Source organism: Balaenoptera musculus, chromosome 4, assembly GCF_009873245.2.
Source record: "Balaenoptera musculus isolate JJ_BM4_2016_0621 chromosome 4, mBalMus1.pri.v3, whole genome shotgun sequence".
Taxonomy (NCBI): domain Eukaryota; kingdom Metazoa; phylum Chordata; class Mammalia; order Artiodactyla; family Balaenopteridae; genus Balaenoptera; species Balaenoptera musculus.
In genome coordinates, this window is record NC_045788.1 from 74,569,955 (window position 1) to 74,594,143 (window position 24,189).

The 24,189-nt window shown below is 49.3% G+C and overlaps 1 protein-coding gene across 3 annotated transcripts in view; it reads left to right on the forward strand.

Annotated features, from left to right (window-relative positions):
• Positions 1–500: 500 nt before the first annotated feature.
• ITGB5 (integrin subunit beta 5) overlaps positions 501–24,189 on the forward strand; it is a 110,763-nt gene continuing 87,074 nt past the window's right edge. For 2 of the 3 annotated variants that reach the window (XR_005019804.1, XM_036851832.1), the window contains exons 1-3: positions 501–968; positions 10,354–10,439; positions 20,337–20,541. Coding sequence is in view for 2 of the 3 variants with exons in the window: in XM_036851832.1 (XP_036707727.1) it covers positions 899–968; positions 10,354–10,439; positions 20,337–20,541 (361 nt within the window). In the remaining variant the exon portion in view is untranslated. The remainder of the gene's footprint in view (positions 969–10,353; positions 10,440–20,336; positions 20,542–24,189) is intronic. The other variant, XM_036851831.1, reaches the window with a different exon arrangement.

The window sequence follows — 24,189 nt, forward strand, 5'->3', positions numbered from 1 at the left end:
TAGTGACATATTGGCCAGTCTCGAATCCGCGTAAGGGGCAAAACTTTAATGAGGGAAAAGTGCGTTTTGTGTGTGCCTCCACGCCCCACGTGCCCTCACTCCCCCACAGAGCGCGTCGCCTCGCGGTAACACTCGCCGGTGCTCCGTTCCTCCGGCGAGCGCGGCTTCGGGAGGACTAGACTGCCACGGCACGATTCCCCGCTCCCCGCCCCGGACCCGCTCTCTCTTCTTAAATCCAGCAACCCCAAGTATAATCTCGGCTCGCCCGTGCAGCGTGCCCCTCCCCCTTCCCGTAGCCCCCAGCTGCTAGGGAAGCCGGGCCAGACGCTACCCCAGGATTTCGACCCCTGCCCTGGCCGCCAGGTGCGCCGGAAGCAACTTCCACCTGGATGCCCTCGGCCTCCCGTGCCGGCCGGTCCCCGGGAGGGGCGGAGCTCGGCCCGCCCCGCCTCGCCGTAAACTGACCTTGTGGCAGCCGGGCGGGGGCCGGGACGGGGAGAGAAGGGGAGGAGTAAGGAGAGGAGGAAAGTGGAGCCCCGCGGGCCGGAGGGAGGAAGAAAAGGGAAGGGGCGGAGGCGACGGGCACAGTGTACCGGCGCGCGGGGTAGCCTCAGCCCGCGGTGCGTCCCGGAGCCGGAGTCCTCCCTGCACAGAGCCGCCCGCCGGGACCGTCCCGAGCGGCGACACCCCGGGCGTCCCGGCCGGGGAGCCGGCGCAGCGGCGGCCCCGGGACTCGGCGGCAAGCGCTGCGGGAGGGATGGTGGCGGCGGGGCGCGGGCCAGCGCAGCCGCCCCCGCCTCCCGCCAGGCCGCGGCCCCCGGCCCCCCGCCCCCGCGCCCCGGCCGCACGTCCCCGCGGAGTCCGCCGCCCGCGCCGCAGCTGAGCCGGGCGCCCCACCATGCCGCGGGCCCCCGCTCCCCTGTACGCCTGCCTCCTCGGGCTCTGCGCGCTCGTGCCCCGGCTCCCAGGTAAGCCGTGCCGCTGGCGGTGCAAAGAAACTTTGTGGCGCACGGAGCCGCCCTTGGCGTCTCGGAGGGGCAGGGCCCCGGGCCGTTGTCTGAAGGTGGGAGGCATCCTCGGGGCACTCCCAGGTGGCGAGCCGCTGGGGACGGCCCGGTGGGGGGCTTCCGTACTGCGGGCGCCACCCCGCGCGCGGCCCGCGGCAGCCCCGCAGGGCTGTCGTCGGCCTCCGGTCAGCTCCCGGGCGAGGAGGAGCCTTCCTGTGTAAACAGCCCTGCCCGTCTGCTGACCCAGCCTGCGAGCGCCCGCGCCCATTGCGCGGGGAGGGCCACCGCCAGCCCCGCGTCGGGATCGGGGCTCTGCACTCCCGGCACAAAGCGGCCCTTGTGGCCGGCCGGGGGCGGCCTGGCTGCTGGGAGGCGCCGAGTGATGCCGCCGGTACCCTGGTCCCGGGGAGACGAAGGGCAGCTGGAGGCGCGTGACCCGGAGTCTTCGCTGGAGTCAAAGCGTGGGGGCCAGGGCTACTTCCGAGGGAGCTAGTCTCCTGGAAGCGCGGGTGTTCAGGCCTTCGTAGCGAATCCTAGAGTTTCACCGTGCCTAGGCCAGCCGCCTTCCTTTAAAGATGTAACCCCCTCTTTCCTCCCCCAAGCCCTCGCATACCCGAGGGGAGACCCGCGTCCCAAACCACAGCCCCACCTGGGAACCAAGCTCCAGCTGGGAACCAAGCCCCAGCTGGAACATCCCGATCTGATTCCTTCTGCCTGGCTTTATCCCGGAGTTTACAAACACCCCGTGCAGCACACTCCCTTAATTCTGGAGGATTGATTCTGGAACGGAGGGCAGGGGGTGTGCAGTTGCACTCGCGCGATACTGCCCGGGGCCGGCGGCTGCGTGAGGAGCCCTCCGTTACCTGCTTTAAGTTTTCGGAGTTGGGAGGGGGCTGGATGTGGCAGTTGGGAGGCCGCAGCGGACGGATGCTCTGTTGGGCGCTGGGGCTGCCAGGCAGATGAGCTACCGCCATCCCTTCCCCCCCCCTAAAGGCAGGAAGCTCCAAACTTTCTCCTTTCCCGTAGGAGATAATTGTGTTGGGGTGCTCAATTCACTTTCAAGCCCGAGATTCTTGATTGCTCTCGTGAAGCAAATGTCTGGCTGCGAGGGAGGGAAGGACTGTCCCCTGCCGTGTCTCATTTACATGAAGGCAGTGGAGGTTTCTGTCAGAGAGGAGAGGTCTGGGCAAACAAAAACTTTCTTCAGGGCCTAATTCAAACTTATTACTGTAGCAGGTTTCTTTTTTCACTCCAGAGCTTGGGGTAGATCACCGGTTTCCAAACACCCATCTGGCAACCAGTGCCCATTGCTGATGTTTTCCTGGGTCCCCAGGGAAAGGCAAAGAGAAGGATGTATCCTGTGTCACACACAGGAGTATATCATTGCCAACAGCCCCCTGCTTCCCAAGGACTGTCCTTTAATTTGAAATTATGTCTTTTTTATTTTTGGTGGGAAAACTTTTAATAATTTGTAATGATAATAGAGAGAGTAGGTTTTCATTTTGAGCAAAAGAAAAAATCTGGTAATCCTATATACATTTTACCTTCTCTTTTTGTTTTCTTTTTAAATCATAATGACCCTAATGATCTGTGAAATCCAAAAGTTTGGGAACTGCTGAAGGAGATGACTTCTTAGGTTCCTTACAGTTTGACATTCTGATTTTAGTAAAACCTTAAATACTTCCAGTTGCAAATAATTCTTTCAATACATTATTTTCCATTTGCGTTGTGATTTCTGTTTTTCAAAGTTTGTATACATCTTTCATCTGTGTGTTTAATCCAGCAGGAAACACACTTCTAATTTAAGGGGGCTCACTTCAAACAAGTCCCTGGCAGGCTGACAACCCCCATCCCAGGGTTATCTGCTCTCCTTATTATCCCCTTGCCGAGGGCCTCCAGACAGGACCCGAAGATATGGTCTTCCCGCATAACCAGGGAAGGGTTTCTCTGGGGTGAGGCCCTTGATCTCTACTAAGAAGGAGGGAGGAGTGTGGCATTGATCGGGCTGCGGAACTGGAGTCATGTTTGCTATCATTGTTTATTAAAAGGAAAAAAATCAAATGTTCTTCTGGTGAATGTCCTGCACGTTAGAATGCTCGAAACCCTAGGAGAGCCCTTTATCCTATTTACTGCGCTCCTGTTGGCAGCACTCCCTCCCCCCATGATTCCGAGGTCTACGCTGGGGCTGTTGGAATTTGGCCTTGGGTTTGCAGCCCTCCTGAGGTAACCAGGCAGAGGTTCAGAAATGCAAACAGGGGGTTTGGTGTGTCGGCTGCTGTTTACCCTAGGTATTTACACTTCAGCGCCATCATCCTTGAATTAGGGGGACTTTCAATAAAGGGGATTGAGGCAGAAGAGGGCAGGGCCTAATTAGCTCTAATTAGTATTCCTCTCCTGCTTGTTCTCCATGCTTATTTAGCTACTGAGGCAACGGAGAATTAAAATATCTAAGTAGTTGGCAGAAGGCCCTTTGTGCCTGCCTACCCTGGTAACTACTTTTTCTCCTCCAGCCAGCTCATGGAAACATTCTGAGAAGTTTTAACATCGTGTGGGACGATTACGCAGTACTTAAATGATAGTGCCCCTTTCACGTGGCGGTGTGCAGCTGTGTTAATGGGGTGGGGTCGCTTCACAGGTATTTTCAGTGGGCCGGGGCAGAGGGCTGTGGTGTGTTCTCTTTCTTTCTAGTTGGAATGGGATTAATGGCCTTTATAAATGTAAAGGAACACTTTATTTATAGGTGCCCATTTGTTTGTGAGGCTGCTGCTTCTATTGAATGCAGGGTTTGATTCCTGGGCCACATGGTGAAAAGTTTGCTCCCAGACAGGCCTTGACACCTGCCCTGTGATGGATGCTTGAGGCAGGGCTGTAGAGTGCCCCTCCCCACCTCCAGGCTAGTTCCCTCCCCCCCTGCCCCCCCCCCACCCCGAGTTTTTCAAAGATGGTTGCTTGTCTCTTGGAGAGTTATTCTCAACTCTCGCTCAGAGTGATCCTGTTAAAACTCCAGTTAGATCGTGTCGCTCTGCTTCAAACCCTCTAGTGGCTTCCGGAAGTCCTGCCAGTGTCCTGCCAGGCTCTCCATGAACGCCCCCTGCCCCCCTTGCCTCTCACCACTTCCCCTCATGCACTTCAGTCCAGCACCGAGGGCCTCGTTGTCTTTGAGCTCAGCTGCAGGCCTTCCCTCTGCCTGGAATGCTCTCCCTGCAGATCTCTGCACGGTGGGCTGCCTCCCCCCCCCCTCCCCCCTCGCCAGCCTTTTCTCAGTGTCTCCAGCTCAGCCAGAGCTGCAGCCTCCTGCCCCACATTCTTCCTGTCTCCTTGCCTTCCTTGAGTTTTCTCCCTGGCACTTGTCACCATCTAATGTACTTCCGTATCTGGCTTATTGTCCATCTTCTCTTCTGAGCACTCTGCCCCTCACCAGGACGTAAGCTCCGTGAGGGCAGGGAGTTTTGTCCGTTCTCTTTGACACTGTATACTCTGTGCCTAGAACAGTGCCTGACTCATACTTGTTGAATGAATGGATGAACACGAGTCTTGGTAGTGTGTGTGTGTGTGTGTGTGTGTGTGTGTTGGAGGTGGAGTGTCCCATACTCACCTCCTTGCCTCCTTCTACAACTAGCTTTGAGGTCAGGGACTGTGCATGTAACTTATTAGGAGGAAACATTCATCGTGCGAGGGAGAGAACTCATTTGAGCGTGTCAAGATTTTTTGAGCTGGAATCTATGATAGAGGCCATTTAGTCCACCCCTGGAATTGTTTGCAAGAAGATGCTGAGGCCAGGAAAGGTTAAATGACTTGTAGCCAATAAGTGACACAACAAGTACTTGGATCTTTCGTGCCAGGATATCCTTTCCTCAACCCATGACTCCAGCCCAAATGTCCCGTCCTCTGTGAAGCCTTGTCTGCATCCCTCGGGTGGAGCAGAGTTGGCCTCTCCTTCCCTTGCTCTCATAGCATATTCTGTCTGTTAGAGAGACTGGGGGCTGCCTCATCTGCTACGTGGTGAATTGCCGGGTCTCACTTACCTTTAGGTCCCTGATACGGACACAATGATTGGTACTCAGTTGAGTCCTCCCCGCCCGGCCACTCCTACCATGGTTTCAATGACCATAAAAACAAAAACCTCAACTTTCTAAACATGTAAAACAATTTTAGTTACAGAAAAATTGAGAAGGTAGTATAGAGAGTTCCCATATGCCCCACTTCCAGTTTTGCCTGTTACTTACATCTTGCATTCATATGGCATATTTGTTACAATTAATGAACCACATCAATATGTTATTATAAACTAAAATCCAGGGCTCCTTAGTTGCGGCATGTGGGATCTAGCTCCCTGACCAGGGATCGAATCCACATCCCCTGCATTGGAAGGCAGATTCTTAACCACTGTGCCACCAGAAAAGTCCCCAGTTGTCTTTTTAAAAATAAATTTTTGAATAGGTAATATATTCACATACTTTTTTAAAGCATAACAAGTGTAGGGTGAGAGATCTCTCTTCCATTCTTGTTGCCTGTTAGTCTGGGACATTGCCCCGACCCCCTTGCCTGCTCAGACCGTCCCTGTCAGTTTCTTACGGATCCATAGTGTTTTCTGTACATTTATTACAAATCTCCCTCCCCCAGTTTTATTGAAACGCAGCACTAAACACACTGTTCTGTACCTTGCCTTTTATGTTAACTTAGCGATAAGTAAATCAGAGTGAGCTTCGTATCAGTATGCAGGGAATAGGGAGCATGCACATTCTTTTTTAAAGCCACGTAGTATTCTAGTGTTTGAATTGGTGTTTTAAAAAAACAAGTCATATCTGTAAAGCCGACGTTGTCGCGTGTTTTGCAGACGTCTGCTGTTCAGAAAGGCAGTAAAGATATAAACAATACAGATCCTTCCTAGGGCGTATTTACACTTCATGGTAACATCTTTAGACTGATGACTCTTTAATTGCTAGAATCAGCACTGGAAAGACTTTGTCACACGTGGGGATTGTGGTTCAGGGCATGGGGAGAGGCACTCCAGTGCCTTACCACTCCCCCCACCCCCACCCCCTGCCCCCGAACAAGAATGATGAAATGTTTTTATTTTCTGTTGTCTTGGAAAACAATGAGTAAAATGTAATTCAGGATTGTGTTTCTCTCACCTGGCTGGAGGAGGGTACAGGCAGGAATGGTTGGATTAGGAGAAACATTTCATGCATCTTGAAGGAAGGATCGGCCGGACATGGCGGCTGCCTGGATATGATTGATGACAGGCAAGGATGAGTCAATGAGTTTTGGAAGGAGAGCGTGTTTTTAGATGATGGTTTGCAGTAAACCCCCGGCTTCAGAGACTTTAAGGGCTGCAGGCAGTTGACGTTGAGCTGGAATGGTCACTGTGCAAACAGTAACCAAGAAAAGTTGTGGCCACTGTCTGGGCCGCTAGCACCTATTACCATGACCTAGACACAACACTCTGACATTTGTGAACTGCAGCTGTTTAACGTTTTTTTCATTGCTTCCTTCCTTTCAAAATGCTGTTGGTGCCAAGTGACTCATCCAGCCAAATCCAAGCTTACTGAAATATTAATAGGTGGAAAGAGGAGAGATGCCAGAGGGAGTAAGGCTGGCACTGTGGCTCATATCAGCACACAGTCTATGCTTCTGGTTGCCTGAGTTCCTGGCTGCTACCTGGTCCCTGGCAGCTACCTGGTCCCTGGCAGACTGTGAGCTCCTGGGGAGCAAGGCCTGGGTCATTCATCGCTATCTCTAGCATCCCCTAGTCCAGTGCTTGGCGTTTGGGACATGCTTAGAACAGGGTTTCCTGAATTTTAATGTGTCCCAACAGCAGCCTAATTTTATTTTTATATTTAAAATAAATTTTTAATTTTTATACAATTTTTAAAGGTTACTTTCCATTTACAGTTATTACAAATTATAGCAGTGTGATTTTAGAGGAATCATTTTGAGTGCAGGGAAGCTACTTTACTATTGCATGTGAATATGTAAGAGTAACAGAAACAATTAAGGATGACAAATATTTTACAGTTGTTCAGTATGTTTTCATACCAGATGCCTGTCACATCCTTGGAGCATCTTCAGGATTATGTCCAAGGTCTTTCAGGATGACAAAGCAGAAGACCAGAGCCCAGTCTGATATGGGTCAGAACGGAGGAGCCCTTAACGCTGTGAACCCGAGACCCCCGACCCAAGGTCCCAGAGCTCAGTGATGAGCCCCTGGTATTTAGAAAGTGGTGTTTGTGAATTTATGTTGATTAGGGCAGAGACATAAATGAGACATCCAATCTCAAATTCCTTTCTGACTGAGGGCCCGTTGGACTTCTCTTCTCCGGAGGACCCTGGAGCTCACTGGTCACATGGCCTGCGTCTGGGATGGTGCAGGGATCCCCAGGCAGGTACCCTATGTGGGCACTTGCCGGGCAGTGCCCCTTCTGACCTCTTACTTGTAGACTGGGCTCCTTCTTTCAAGTCACTCTTGTTTTCTCATGTTTTCAACTGTAAAATGAGGTGACTTGACGAGCTCATGCTAAAGCATTTCTAGCTCCAAGGTTCTGCAATTCCATTATTTTTATAGAAATGATTTTATACATCAAAGCAAATGACATGCCACAAGGGCCTGAGTGTGTACTTGATAAGGTTGAGGAGAGCAGGAGAAAAGTCACTTTCATTCTAGTTTTGATTTTTTTCACCCCCTCAGATAGTGGTTTCTGACAGGTAAGGAGATTTTTTTTTTTTTTTTCAGTTATCCACATCTATTTATTTAATGTCAGTACTTCAAGCTAAGTATTCTGGGGAATATTTTTTTTTTTTAATTGAAGTATAGTTGATTTACAATGTTGTGTTTATTTCTGCTGTACAGCAAAGTGATTCAGGTAAGGAGATTTGACCAAAACATGGAACTGGCATTTTGAAACTTTTCCTGCCATCATTCTCTTTTTTAAAAGGCTTTTCTATTTTATTATGTTTTAATTCTATTTATTTATTTATTTATTATCCCTCCCCTCCCCCCTTATCCCTCGGTAACTATAAGTTTATTTTCTACATCTGTAACTCTATTTCTGTTTTGTAGATAAGTTCATTTGTAGCCTTTTTTTAGATTCCATATATAAGCGATATCATATGATATTTGTCTTTCTCTGTCTGACTTACTTTACTCAGTATGACAATCTCTAGGACCATCCATGTTGCTGCAAATGGCATTATTTAAAAGGTGTTTTAAAAAGTTCCTATCTGGGGCTTCCCTGGTGGTGCAGTGGTTGAGAGTCTGCCTGCCAATGCAGGGGACACGGGTTTGAACCCTGGTCTGGGAGGATCCCGCATGCCGCAGAGCGGCTGGGCCTGTGAGCCACAAATACTGAGCCTGTGCGTCTGGAGCCTGTGGTCCGCAACAAGTGAAGCCGCGGCCCGTGCACCGCGATGAAGAGTGGCCCCCGCTTGCCACAACTAGAGAAAGCCCTCACACAGAAATGAGGACTCAACACAGCCATAAATAAATAAATAAAATAAATTAAAAAAAAAAAAAGCTTGCCTTCAATTAAAAAAAAAAAAAGTTCCTATCTGAAAGTCTCCAAGTGAGTGGATTCATTTTAAAATGAGAAAGGAGGTTGTCAAGGCAGGCAGGAGGCAGGCAAGCCCAACTTCCCCATGGGCTGGATTCTAAGACCTCCTTGGTGAGTGTTTGGGACCTGGAAAGGACTCTTCCTTCTGAAATGAGGTGTGCACGGTGGTTGGTCCCAGCTTGTTTCTCCTGGAAAGTGTGTTCTGAGTCCAGCACTGCACCCAGGAGGTCCTGCTGTAGGCCTGGCAGTGAGATTGTGGTCCCCCAGCTCCAGGGGTATGAGGCAGGGGTCCCAACAGGGCGATGGCTGGTGGGGAGGGTTCAGGTTGGGGTCTGGCTGGGGAAAACCATCATTCTCGCCCTCTGTGGGCTCCCAAAGCTGCCCTGCCTTTCTTCCTAACACCTCGGGTTCCATCCCAGCTGCCATTCTTATCCCAAATGGTATTTGTTCCCTCTAGTGTGGGGTGACACAGTGCAGCTTCCTGCGTCACCCAATTTCTGTGGCTTTTCACTGCTAGTGACAAAGAAGAAGCAGAGAGTTAAAATTAGCAAATTAGGGAAATGTTACAGTTTTAAGATGTCTTACAACCAATATTATGTTGTTTTGTGGAGCTAGGGAATAGTCTCCACCTCCCGGTGTTTTCTCCTCTGCTCTCTCTTGTTAATCTCGTTGACTCTTTTTTTCCCCTTTATGGTCTGAGCCCTTCTTCCTAGGGCTGGTGGCCCTGGGTTTTTCTTTCTTCTATTTATCTGCTGTGCCCCTAGGCAATAACCAGAAGAGACCAGTGGGTCTGTTAGTGCTGTGAGGACCAAATAAAGTTATTTCTATTCAGAGAAAAACCAACCAGTTCTGCTCTTGGTCAAAAGAAATCTGTCCGGGATGTTTCAGAAAGGAAGAAAAAGAACTGGATGCTAAGTTTCACAAAGAATGTCTTTGCTGTTGGGGTGGGAGCTGGAGGGGGGATAGAGTGAGGTAGGGAGGTGGGGGAGGAGAGGGGACAAGGGCTTTAACCTCAGTACCACAGTTGAGCCTGCCTTGGGAGGCCCCTCCTCAGATGAATGGCACAGGGACAGGGGGTGGAGGAGGTACTGGCCTGGGCTTGAAATAAGTGACGTTTATAGCAATAAAGAAGTTTCCTTCTAATCTTAGTTTCTGATTTTATTTAAAAATCAGGGATGGATTTTGAATTTGATCAAATGCCTTTTTATTACCTCCTGAGGTGATTTGCTTTTTTCTTACTTGACCTACTAGTGGATATATTGAATTAATGGATTTCCCATATCCTAAGCTGACATTGTATTCCTGGGATGTATTCTTCTTTAAGGGCTGTGCTGGCTTCTTTTGGTACACTGTGGGTTTGGTGCGACACTACCTGATTTAGGATTTTCTTATGCCTGAAGAAGATCGATCAGTTTTGTTTTTTTTTTTTCTTTCCTTTCTGTACTATTTTTGTCATTTTGGCTGGACTAAGTGTAAAGGGGCCTGTTCCCCCTCAATGAGGCAGGACCTGCTGTGTTACGGGAGAAGGCGGTGGGAATCTAAGTGGGTGCAGCAGAAGGAATGGGAGTTGCTAACACAGGTGAGCACGTGGTGGGTGCTTCAAAAACTGTCAGTGTTTAGCTTTGGCCAGTGAGCCTTCACCTGCAGTTAGCACAGGGGCCTTGCACTCCTCAGCCTCACGGAGGTGCCCTGTTAAAAAATACAGGAAGTGACTCCTCCTCCCGCCCCATTCAAAAGCCTCATTGATAGAGATTAGGGCCAGAAACTAATTGGTGCATCTTTATCTTTCTTTGAAGGTCTCAACATATGCACTAGTGGAAGTGCCACCTCGTGTGAAGAATGTCTGCTCATCCACCCAAAATGTGCCTGGTGCTCCAAAGAGGTATGTGGGTGGGGGAGGGGAGGAGTGCTGTGAGGGGGTGGGGGAGGGGTGGGGGAGGGGGAGGGGTGGGGAGGGCGTGGGCTGCACCACAGCACACAAGTTGACTGTGCAGAAAGTGTGCAGATTCTGCGAGTTGCCTCTTCCTCTTTCTCCAAGGCGATGACAAAAGAAAAGCTACATTTTTATAAGTTGGGTCTCTAGGTAGTGTTGAATGTTTTAATCCTGTTTTAGGGAAGCAAGGTCTTCCTTCCCTTTTGTGGGGGAACCAGTTATGACTCTTGTATAGTTTTCTGCTATTTGGTAAAAGACCTGAGCTTGTGAAATGAGTCTGTTGCATAACCATTTAAAACATGCCTGGGTGGGTGGCCTGTTGGTGGACGCCAGTCATTGTGGAGTGGCTTATCTGAGGATGAATAATATGAACTGGCCTCTGTGAAATGATTTTATTTGAAAACAATGGCTGCTGTTTCTTCAAGCCCTATAGGAAGGGATGTAAGTTTGGGGTGGTGATAAGCATATTGCTATCGTAAAGCAATACAAATATCAGTGCTTGGTGGGCTAATCAGGAAATATTCAATTTCTAACCCTCCTGTCTTGGGGGAAATTTCTGGGTCGCTTCTCTAAACAGTTGTTAGAACCATGGAGCACAAACCCTCTTTGCACTAGTGCACCACTAAAGTTATTTTTAAAAGAACCCAAGATTCGCCATTTGGGCTGGCTCAGCCTCTGCAATTCAGTGTGCGTGCCTCTCAGGAGGACCAAGGATGGCTCCTAGGAGGCCAGACCTCTTCGCCATGATGCAGCTACAGAAGTCTAGGGATTCCTTTAGCCTATGATGGCTAAAAACAGTCGTGTGGGGACCCCCTACTAGATGCCACACACTTCATATATCGTATCTCTAATTCACACGACAGCTCTGTCAGGTGGGTGGCAATACACCCGTTTTACTGATGAAAATCTCCGTCTCAGAGAGGTGAAGTGACTGTTTCAAGGCCACACCATGTTCCAAAGCTAGGGTTTGAGTCTGGCTTCTTGGACTTCTGAGCCCAGGCTCTCTCTTCTAGGCTACACTGCCTCTTCCATGTGACTATTGTAGAATTTTTTCTAGTAGAGAGTAAGATTACTAAACAAGCTACTTTGAGAGAGGACCCTTCCCAACATATGAACCCCTCGTATTTGTGCTTAATTGTACTGTCTTTGTTTTCAACTTCCTTTAAAACCTTTCACTGGTTCCTTATGACCTGCATGACAAATCCAAGTTCTGTGGCCCCTGCCTGCCTCCCCACCTTCATCCCTTGCTTCCCCCCAACACTTTAGCCCCAGGGAATGACTCAAAGGTCCCCAGAGAGCCCTGACTGATGAACAAACACCCTCATGGTTTTCCCTGTGCTGCTGCTTCTCCTGCAGGGCCTTCCTGGCTTTCCCCTCCTTTCCCTGACCAACACCTTGTCTTCAGTTTTCAAGAGTTAGTTCAAGGGCTTCCCTGGTGGCACAGTGGTTAAGAATCTGCCTGCCAATGCAGGGGACACGGGTTCAAGCCCTGGTCCAGGAAGATCCCACATGCCACGGAGCAACCAAGCCCGTGCACCACAACTACTGAGCCTGCGCTCTAGAGCCCGTGAGCCACAACTACTGAACCTGCGTGCCACAACTACTGAAGCCCACGCGTCTAGAGCCCGTGCTCCACAACAAGAGAAGCCACCACACTGAGAAGCCTGTGCACCTCAACGAAGAGTAGCCCCCGCTCACTGCAACTAGAGAATGCCTGTGTGCAGCAATGAAGACCCAACACAGCCAAAAATAAAAAAAGAAGAAAAAGTTAGTTCAAGACTCATCTACTCCATGAAAACGTTCGTGGTTTTCCGCCAGACACATCTGTCTGTCCACCCAACCATCTATCCATCCATCTGTCCAACCATCCATCTGTTCATCCATCTGAAATTAGAATGTAAGCTCCCTCCACCAGAATGTTACGGCAGGGGTTTTATCTGTTTTCTTCGCTGCTGGATTCCCCACACCCTGACTGGTGCCTGGCACATAGTAGTTGCTCAGTAAGAGATTGATGGAAGGATTTCACTGAGTGGCTGTTTATTACGTGTCTGCACATACAGGCCATGACCACCTCTTTGTCTCCCCTGTAGTCTGTCCTCCTTCCGTCGCACTTATAACCTCTTACTCTGTGCATTTGTTTTCATGCCTGCTTCCAATTAAATCATTACCTCCTCGAGAATCTTTGTCTTATTCATCTTCAGGTCTGGCCAAGAATCTGGCAGGAATTCATATTTGATAAAAGAGCCCTGCTAAAAAGACATGGAGTTAGAAAACGAAAGTTTAAATCTCAGTTTTACCATGATTTATTGTCACTTTCTTGGTATGTAAAATGAAGATGACAGTTCTCACCCTCCAGCATTTTGGGAGTACAAAATGAGATCAGTTCACGAGAGGGCTTGTGGATGGGACTGCTAAGCAACCAAGCCTCCTGAACCTTGTCATCTACGGATATTTTCTAGTGGAATGTGGGCAGTGGGTCAGGAAGCTGGGCTGGATTGTCTACTTTAGGTCTCTTCCGTTCCTGTGCTAGTACTTCCCAAGTCTGACGTCCCGATACTGGTAGTGACTGATGTTATCTCGCAGAGCATATCATTGTCCTGGCCCACACCTCGGTTCCCTCTGTGCTTACAGCCTCAGTCTTAGCTGAAGAACCTCCTGTGATGCCTGCACGGGAATGCGGCTTCCCGTCCTCTTGGGAGGTGAACTTTCCCCATGGCCTGAGCGTGTTCCAGAGAGCTGGGTTTGGGGCATTCAGGAATAGTTTTGATCAACCCCTGCCCCTTAGCAAGACGGGATAAGTGTGGCCGAGTGCCTTAACAGTGAATCCTGGGACATCAGCACAGAAGTGAGGTTTCTGCCAAGAGCACATGACGTGCGTGCGCTGGAGGGCCGGTGCCGAGTGGAGGGCCAGGGAGGGCCAGGTCCCTAACTAGTGTGTTCCCGCGGATGCCAACCCGCCGCCAGCCGCCCTGTGGCTGCGTACCGCCACAGATTAACCCCCAGACACATTCCGTCAGGAGCCCGCTGCTCCAGGTCCCACAATGGCTTCCTTATTTATTTGGGGTGGGGACGGGGACGTCTTACTCTGCATTTGACACTGCTTGTAGCCTAATTCCATCTCCTCCCCAGTCCCCCCTCCTGTCACTGTATTCTCCCACAGGTGTGGCGTTTGAGTCAGCCAGTGCCCTCACCGCCCCCCCCGTCTCCACACTTCATGCTGGTTCAGTCTGCCTGGGTCTGCTGCATGGCCCTGTTAACCTGGCTCTCCTGTCTTCATTTTCTAACTGTGGCTTCATTTTCCCTGGTGGCTTTAGACAAGGGGTCCCCAAGCTCTGGGCCACGGACCGGTACTGGTCTGTGGCCTATTAGGAACCGGGCTGCACCGCAGGAGGTGAGCGGCGGGCCAGCAAGTGAAGCTTCTGCTGCTCCCATCGCTCGCATTACCACCTGAGCCATCCCCCCCACCGTCCATGGAAAAATTGTCTTCCACGAAACTGGTCCCTGGTGCCAAAAAGGCTGGGGACCGCTGCTTCATTTTTTTTAATTTTTTTTAAATGTGTTTGGGGATTTAAAAAAAATTTTTATTTATTTTTGGCTGCGTTGGGTCTTCGTTGCTGCATGCAGGCTTTCTCTAGTTGCGGCGAGCGGGGGCTACTCTTCGTTGTGGTGCGCGGGCTTCTCACTGCGGTGGTTTCTCTCGTTGCGGAGCACGGGCTCTAGGTGTGTGGGCTTCCGTAGTTGCAGCACGCCGGCTCAGTAGTTGCGGCACACAGGCCCTAGAGCTCACGGGCTTCAGTAGTTGCAGCGCATGGGCTCAGTAGTGGCGCACGGGCTTAGTTGCTCCGCGGCATGTGGGATCTTCCTGGACCAGGGCTCGAACCGTGACTCCTGCATTGGCAGGCGGATTCTTAACCACTGTGCCACCAGGGAAATCCCGGCACCTTTGCTTTAGACCTTGCCCTCTGGCTTCAAGACCAGAGTTGTCAGACTCTCCCTTACCCTAGACGAGGATGTGGAGGGGCTGCTGCTGGTCTTTACCACACAGCTCAGACCCCGTCTCCTGTCCTTCGTCACAGCCCTGGGCTGTTCTCGGCCAGCTTGAACACTCCCTGTGCTGTTTGTACTGCACGGCGTAAAACATACAGCAAACTCCGGCAGCTTATTATCTATTTTGTCCTTCATTTTTTAAAAGTAGACATTTACCTCTGCTCTAAGAGAGTAAGTTTCACAACCCAGCTAGCTGTGAAGAGACGTGTGCGGGGAAGAATGTGTGTGAATGCTTTTATGGCAAGGCCTCGGGACAGCCCATGTTGTTTCCACTCACATTTTCTCACCTAAAACCAGTTCCATCCCTCAGCCTAAGCGCAGTAGGAGCTGGGAGACTTAATCTAGCTGTGTGCTGGGGAGGAAGGGGGAAGGGGCTTTGTGGACCAGCAGCCTGTGCCGGGGGCAGGGAGGCCAGCGTGCTGGACAGAGGACAAGGTTTGGGCAGCAGTGGGCGGGGCCGAAGGACTGGCGTGTGGTCCCCCCGGCCCCGCACAGAAAGCAGGGTTGTGGGAGCCCCGGTGGAGGCAGAGGCGGGGCAATGGCACTCAGGGTTGGGGGTGAGGGAGGCTCTTGGGGTGTGAAAGTGAGCCAGCCTGAGGCCATGTTGCCGTGAGCGGCCCAGGCTGCTGTGAAACCAGAGGGAGAAGGACCAGGCAGGCGTGGCCACCGTGTGGGGTCCCACGGGACAAGAGCAGGGAGGCCTGGGGCGCTTGGATGGTGGATGTAGGGGCAGACGTGGGAGGAGATGGGGAACCTGGGCCGCGGGGAAGGGTCTTTGCTGTGGAGGTGGACGTGGAGAGGAGGCATGAAGGGATCACTAGGACTGGAGGCGGGAATGTGGGGAAGGAGACAGAGTAGAGGCCGGGAAGCAAGACCGGCCGCCTGGGCCTTCTGGGAGATTACCGCGGTGGGGAAAGGAGAGGGAGGGGCCGTGACCTGTAGTCTCCTTTGAGCTGGGAAGGAATGAAAAACATAAGCGTCCGCCCCAGCTCACAATAAAATACAGATCTATGAGAGAACATCTCTTTGCGGTCCTGAAAGGAAGCATCTCGGCCTATTGCAGGTGCTTCATGAACATTGGTCCAGTGCATTAAGTGAGCCGAGCGGAAGCTGACAGGGATTTCCCCATCCCCCAGGCAGGCAGGCCATGTGGGGGTGTGTTGATGGTGCACAGAGATCAGTTTGTCCTCCCTTAACCTTCCGCTCCCCTCCCCCGCCCCCTAATCCACGGGGGCTCCATCAAGCCAGGGCCGAAGCGCAGAAAGCAGCCGGCTCCGTGCCTCTGCCCGGCTCTCTGCCTGTTCACCAATTTGCGACTTCTTCCCCCTCATCCCAGGATCCGGCAGTCTGCCCCCTTTCCTGCTTGGGTTCCTCTTCCCCCAGGCCTGCAGTTTCTCAGCTCTTCCACCCTGCTGTTTGTTTCCGCAGCAGGCAGCGAGGCGCCCAGAAGACGTGATGACCAGAGTGGCGCAGGCGGACAAGCTGAGCGCCCTGGCCACGGTGCCGGACAGCAGAGAGCCCGCTGAGCGCTGGCCTTGGGTGCAGGAGGGAGGTTTTTTATTAACAGAACGCAGGGGAGTTAAGTGTACAGCGAACAGTAGACCTCATTATATCCTCCGTGTAACAGGCGATGGAGGGAGCAGAGAGGGCCAGGTTGTAAAAACCCCGAGCGCCAGTGTTAGAACAAAGTAAAAGCCATCTAAATTTGGAACGCCTCCCTTTTCTTTCTTGTATTATTACCGCTTAATGACTAAAAGCCCTGAAAGGTATTTCAAGTTCCCGTGTGCATTCTGTTGCTTCTCTTGGTAATCTGCCTGTCATGTAGTTACCCTTCCCTCGTGAGCCCTTTGGAGGGTTCATGACAGTGTTTCTGGAGACCATGGACGGATGCTTCCTTCACGAACTGAAACCTCTTCTGGCACAGAGCTGTAAGCACCTGTGAGCATTTGAGCTGCCCCATGAGAGCCCATCCTGAAAGTAGTTCCCATTTTTCTGTGTTGAGATGAAGACTCATACCTGTTTTTCTGCATCGAGTGGATATTTATCCTCCAAGTGTGATAGGTGGCAGGAAGAGCTCAACACCTTGGGCAGCAAGGAAATACTAAATTCAGAGGGATGGAGTTTGGGGGCCCAGAGTTAGTTTCCTGCTCTGGAATTCAGCAGTGACCTTGGCTGAGAAGGGAGGCAGACGATGCAAAGAACACCGAGCTTATGTCCAGAAAGCTGAGGCCGGAGGAACTTAACCTTCTCCGGTGAACATGTGCATGAACTTAGGCGTGTGGGCTTCTGATTCCTCATCTGTAGAAGTGAGGGGCTGGCACCAGGTGATGCATCCAAGGTCCCTTCCCCCTGGAACTTGCTGTGTTCTGACACCTGGCAGAGGGTCAGGTGTCAGGTCTCTGGGATCTATAGGCTCTTAGCATATCAGACTTCAGGATGTCACTCATGTGAGGAGGATTTTCTTAATCACGAGTCTTCCTTTCCTCCAAGTGTTTATAATTTGGGGCATCTGCATTCACTGAATTCGAAGCTTGGAAATGGTGGTATTGAGGCATTGTCTTTATTTGTAACGTGTGTACCTGGAAGGTCATAACCATTACCGTATATGCCCCTGGTCTTTGTGGTTTTGGTTTCCTCTCTTTAAATATGCATCCATCCTTATTCAAAATTAAAATATCTAGAGAGGAGCTAGAGGAGGGGAATAGAGGAAAAGCTCTTGGGCTGGTGGGGTTACCATTCCCTGCTGGGTCTGCAGTGTTCTCCGTCCCTTTCTTGGGCAGCAAGAGCCTATGCTAGAAGTCAGTCATGGCTATTTTCAGACTGCATGCCGGAGAGACCTTCATCTATTGTAGGCATCCTTGACTGATGTTGAGATAGCTGCCTTACTCTCAGAAGGTTCTCCAGACTTGCCATGCCCAGAGGTGCCTCAGCCAGTGTCTTTGAGGCCCTAAAGGTCTGGGACAGTGACAGGAGTCAATATATAAAGGTGTCTCAAAGGTTCTCAAGCACATCAGTGAAACGACTGGGGCTTCCCCAAGTAGCAAGAAACTGAACTCTGTGAAACAGGAGAAGGTTGACAAACCTGATAGAAATGGATGGCCCTGAGGCCAAGTCTGAGTTTGGTATGAGCGCCATAGTAGGCTGTCCCTTGCTGCCTGTGACGCTGGAGCTGCTGAGGTGTGGGTCCCCTGTACCGTCACGTTGCTGACGTGGTAGGCACTTCTGAAGTCATCCTGCAACTGGCAGTCTTAATGCTCTCAGTGGTGGTTCTCGCGCTGGCAGCTGGGTGACAGGAGTTCACGGTCTTTCCTGCTGGTGCAGCAAACTTCACGGAAGCCACGTGCATTGGAGTGGAGGTTTGCCACCCCCTTGAAGAATGTTACTAAGGAGGACGAAGGGAGAGCTGTTACCAATGAGGGGCATGAAGAGGGCTTTGCTCCAACATCCTAGAGAATAAAGAAGCCCCAGAGCACAATCAGGAAAGCCAGCTACGCAAGCAAGGTTGTAATCGGCACTCCGTGGCTGCCTCTCAGTTCTTCAGGTTTGGGAAGCATGTCCTGGACTTAAAGTCTCCCGAGGAGCCCAGCAGGTGCATCTTCCCGGAGCAGCAGGTGACCCTGTACAAGTCCTCCCTCAGGGACTGGTACTGTCTATCAGAAACGGCCTTTGAGCAGATTGCCTGGGAAGCTTGGACGAAGTTCATTGCTGGTGAAGGTGTCCAGGCATTAGGGAATGATTTTGATGACGTGAATGGCTGAGGCTGTGGTGAGGAATCATGTAGCTGCCTCCTGCTTAGGGTGAAAGAGATTGGCTCTGTGACCTAGTCTATTCCGGAGTGCAGGCTGCTTCAGACCAAGGGGAGGGCCGTTAGGGGTTTCCATCGCTCCTGGGAGACTGAAGATGCTTTCCTCGCCAGCCTGGTGGGGGGGTGGGGTGGGGAGGGGATGTGCAGTGGTCTGGTCAAGACAGGTGCACTTTGACAATCAGAACTGGGTGGAGGACAACCAGCTCCTTGGAATTGGAGGAGCTGGCAGCAAGGCCCAGCATGCTGGCAAGAAGTTCAGAAATTCTCTAGCCACGTAAGCTCTGAGCAGGCGAACCCCTAAGCCCTTTCAGCTCTGGACAGCTAATTCACCCTGTGCTTCACACAGCTCAAGACAGCAGTCCCATACCTGTAAGGCCCTCAGGAAGTTACCTCTCCTTTCCCCTATCCCTGGGAGGTTTTTACTGCTTCATCAGAGCCAAGCTAGACTGTTCGGAACCCAGTTTAGAAACCTCAGCTTTGGAATCTTGTAATTTCTAGAATAATCATTGTTCTCACCCTGTTCTACAAGTGTCTGTGGAGCCATTTATATTTACAGTGCAGTCCCGAGGTTGTTGACATGCAAGATCTCCCGTCATGTCAAGAGTTCAATAGACAAAATTAAAAAAAACAACAAAAACATTCAGTTATAAGCAAACGAAAAACCAAAATCACAGAGGCCCAGAACAACACATCTGGTTTTACTTACTTAAAAATACTGCAAAGTCTTCTTGACTTCTTGATCTTGAATCTTGCAAAGGCCCCAGTGGGCACTGACTGGTCTTGGGGCATCCTAGACCATGATGAAGGGGGAGGGGAGTCCCTCTGCGGTCAGCGGACTCTTGATTCATCTGAGGCTCTTTGGCAAAGTGTTTACAGTGGCGGGAGGAAGAGAGAGCATCTCACTCCTCCAGCCATTACTCCAGTCCAACCAGCTGGAGGAGGGGATCTTCTTTTCTACATCCAGCAATGAATGGGTTTGCTTTGCCATTGAAAACCCCCTTACTGGAAAATGATCACTGTTTACAGGTATCCTACTTGATAACAAAGTATATAATTTCATTTTAAAGTACATGGCCCAAACTCCTAGTGCCCCAAACTAGGGTGGGTCATCCTGATGCACAGCCTTCTCCTAAATCCAACTGAAGAAAAGAAAGATTTTTCTTATCAATGTGGCTTTATTGTTTAAACAACAATAAAGAGAAAAAGAAAAATATCATTTTATTCCCTCTCCCCAAACACCTCAACTATCTTAATTTTTTATTTTTCTTTGGCATCCTAATGCATATACCATTCTATTTTCTGATTTTTTTTTCTTAATATAAATGTTTTGAAATTTCTGCTTAGTCTTCATAATTATCTGTGATGGCTGTATCATCTATTGAGGTGATATACCATATTTTTCTTCTGGTTTAGGGATTTTGGCTTCAAGTTTATGATTGTGCTATTCTGAAGAACATGCAGTATATATCTTATAGAGTTTTGCTTTCCTTGTGATAATTTTCTTGTGGTAAATTCCTAGGAGGCGACCGAGGGGTCAAAAGGTACCGCATTGCTCTCCAGAATGGTTGTGCCTGCATGGTAGATGAGGGAACAGCTCAGAAGTTAACTCTTGATTGTCTGAGTGATGATTACTTGGCCACTTGTATCTTTCAAAAATTTTTAGTTATGCAACTTTTGACCATATCAGTTATTTTCTCCTGCTTATCATGTAGACAGGCACATTTTTTAAAGGAGCGTTTTTGACCATTAAAATGACGAGACCAAACATTTTTACTGTGCATGTTTACAGTTTACAAAATGCTTTCACATCCGACACCTCACTTAACCCTCATGATGCTTGGTGAGGCACTTGGGGGAGTTATTGTTTTGTCCGCTTTTAGGAAGTGGAATGTAGAGGGTCTAAGGTCGCAGGGTGGTGATGAGTCTATAGCCTGAGGTGTCCTGGAGCCGCTCTGACCGCCTCCTGCCCTCTTCCCCTGTTTCCGCACCTCCAGGACTTTGGCAGCCTGCGGTCGGTCACCTCCCGGTGCGACTTGAAGGCAAACCTGGTCAGGAACGGCTGTGGCGGCGAGTTTGAGAGTCCGGTCAGCAGCACCCAGGTCCTGCGGAGCCTGCCTCTCAGCAGCAAGGGCTCCAGCCCCGCGGGGTCAGACGTCATCCAGATGACGCCGCAGGAGGTCACGGTGAACCTGCGGCCCGGTGAGTGCCCTTGGGGTGGACCTGTTCAAGACGGTGGAAAGATGAGCCGGGCAGGGAGGGGGCAATGGTGAGGTGTGGCCCAGGCCCCAGGAAGCAGAGTCCAAGGCCTTTGTGGATGATCAGAGTATCTTTGCTATTTTAAAAAAATTGTGAAATACATGTAACGTACAATTTACCATTTTAACCATTTCTGAGTGTGTAGTTCAATGGCATTAAGTCTACTCACAATGTTGTCTAACCATCACCACTCTCCATTTCCAGAACTTTTTTGTTATCCCATACTGAATCTCTGTACCAATTAAACACTAACCCTTCACTCCCTCCCCCACCAGCCCCTGGCAACCACCCTTCCACTTTCTGTCTCTGTGAACTTGATTACTCCAGGTACCTCATAGAAGTGGACTCACATATACATTTGTCCATTTGTGACTGGCTTATTTCACTTAGTGTAGCATCCTCCAGATTCATCCATGATGTAGCACATGTCAGAATTTCCTTCCTTTTCAAGGTGAATAATCCTCCATTGTACGTATAGACACATTTTGTTTATCCATTCACCCATCGATGGACTCTTGGATTGTTTCCACCTTTTGACTGCTGTGAATAATGTTCTTGTTTCTCGTGGGAGGATGCTGGTATGTTTACTCCCTAGTTAATGCAAGTTTCTCAGGGAACGTGCTACTGCCAGGAGAAAGTATTTTTTCCTGTCAGCAAATTCCATTTGAATCAGTGGCGTTCTGAAGGGACGAACTTGCAGAGTAGAGATTTTTTTTTTTTTTTTTTTAATGACCCTGGAGCCTCTGCCAGCCCTGGAGTTGATTGTGGTATAAGGAAGCTGACAGTTTTTGCACACCTACTCTGTGCCTATTACTTGACCTACCCGAAGGTAGCTGATGTAACTTTACACCTGAGGAGCTGTGTGCTCAAGGGCTCCCAGTCAGAGCGGCGAACCTGACTCAATATTGAGTCTTTGTGGTTGCACAAGTCATGGTTGTTTCTAGCTCACCACTTTTGTCATTTTGTATTCTACATATTAGGTCCCTTGCAATGTCAAGGGAGGATGTGAGTGTGGCCAAATTAGAAAGTATCACATTGTTGAGAGAAGGCAGCTTTTTTCCCAAATCCCATTGATTTTTAGCCTTTTCTTCTTTCTCATTGTCTAGGAAACCACTGGCAATAACTCTTTCCAGGTGGTTTGTTTAGACTTCAGGGCACTGGGTCAGTGGAAAGATGAGGGATCTAGTTGGCCATCCTAGGTTCTGGTTCTGGCTCTGTTCCTAGCTCGGGGGTCCTGGGCAAGCAGCTCTATTCCTTAGCATCTCAGGGTCTTTGTCACCTTCATTGCTCACAGCCCTGTTCAGAGGCTTAAATGAGACTTTTTGTATAAATGCACTTGAAGAACTTTTAATTATTGTTTTCTAAGAGTAATGGCCAAAGATGCAGATTTTGGAGTCAGCCACGTCTAGATTTGGATAGAGATTCTCATGTCTCAGAAATGGATCTAGCACAGCCCTGTACGTCTTAAGCTCTTAGTATTGCCTGTTCTTCTTCTTGTCGTTAGAAAGAACTCTGAGTCACCGTGTATTTGAGAACTGTTTTATTTTGCTTATTGAATTGTCTTGGAAATAAGAAACAGAAGAAGGGTATAAGTGGCATAGAGCAGCATAAACTGCTGGATGGCCCAGGGATTAGTGCTGGGATTAGCTGAAGTAACTGTTTTCACAAGTCATCTCACTGGAGGGGACACTTCGCCTTTTGTTTAGTGAGATTCCAAGTTGAGAGAGAGAAGGGAGCCCTTACAAAGCTGTGTGAGTGGGTAGAGAAGAGGAAGCTTTCTGTGGGCCAATGTCCGGTGGTGTCCTCCAGGGGGGAAGATGAATGCCTCTCCCCACAAGGAGTCAGGCTCAGCGTCAAGCGCTCTGACCTAGAGGGGGACGTAGGCGTTGTTGTAGACTATTAATATATCAGAACACAGTGTATGATAAGAATGGTTATGACTGACATCAATGGTGTATTTTCCTTTTTAACGTAACAGTGTAACAGTCGCTTCAAGAAAATTCTTAAAGTCATTCGCTTTAACACTATTTTTCATTCTTACTAGATCGTCTGTCTTTGTATATGTGTTCATATTTTTCATATACTAACAATGTATTTATTACTGTGTACTGTTTTCACTTAATTTTTGGAAACAAGGACCAAAATTAACACCTCCAGAAGAGTTATAGTTTGAGGGTCATCATCGAGGGAGGTTTTTATTTTTGGAACTGCTCATCTAGAATTACTCTGAGCCTGTGGTGCTCTCTCCAAGAAACATTCTTCATGGTGGCAAATCCTTATTCTTTAGGGTAGATTTAATTTAGGGAAGAGTTGGAGGTCACACAGAATCAGAGATGTCACAGTTTCAATTCCAGTTTTCAAAATCAGAATTCAGGTGTGGCTCTAAGGCAGAGAGACTGTTGTTTGCTTTGACTTATCAACTGGCTTTTAAAACAGCCCCCAAAGAAGTGATTTGAGTGAGGGCACCCTCCTTGGGCAGAGTTGTCAAAGTTCTCATGAAGTTTATGCACAATGCTTATTTATGCATGAAGCTCAACGTATACTCAATTAAAGAAAGAAATCAGTCTTATTTGGTATAGTCAAATCTCTCGCTAAGAATTATGATTCAGTTTCCAGTATTGGAAATAAATGGGAAACATGATCCTGTGTTTATACAAAATCATGATGCGAGTGCTGTGTGCAGCTCTGGTCCTGCGGAAGGTGCGGTGATGGAGAGCCCTTTGCTGTGGCGGTCAAGGTGAAGGAGGGGCTGGCTGCCCTGTGAAGACACACCCAAGCTGTGAGCGTGTTTCAGTCTGTAGAGATGAAGACTAGGAGGAGATCAGATGATAATCTGAATTCCTAGAGGTCTAGAACCTTGTGAACATGTTTCTCAAATATAGAAACACTTGAAGCCGATGATGCCTCTTCAAATTTTGAAAATTTCAGTAATTATAAAGAGAAGGACAGGCAAACCACAGATATTTATCTGGGGAAAAGGGAGAATGGTATGTTGCAATTAACAACATTTTCAGTTTACCAAGCGGGTACTTACTTAAAGGTAATGCCCCCGTGACTCAGGAAGGCGTTCAGGTATGTAACGATTGGTTTTTCCATTGTGTATTTTTAGAAATGCTTTCCTGTCTCCTCCTTTGCCCTGCTCCCCAATACCTCATAATAGGTATTTGTTGAACGAAGTGTAGCACTTTACTAGCCTTATGCCAGACTAGTCAAGGACAAGCTTCAGCACAATATGTGAGGTACTTCACCAAGGCAAAGTTAATTGTTCCAGGATAAGCCTGGAAAAAAAAGAAAGAAAATTTTTCCTCTACTTTAAGCAGAATATTTTGTTTTGCTTTTTTTTTTAAAAATTGAGATATAATTCACATACCGTAAAATTCACCATTTTGAAGTATACAATTCAGTGGTTTGTAGTGTACTTGCAAGGTGGTTACAACATCACCACTCTCTAATTCCAGAACATTTTCATCACCCCGAAAAGAAACCCTGTACCCGTTAATAGTCACTCCTTATCCTCTGCCTCCATGCCATATTCAGCCCCTGACATCCACTAATCTATTTTATATCTCTGAGGTTTTGCTAACTCTGGAC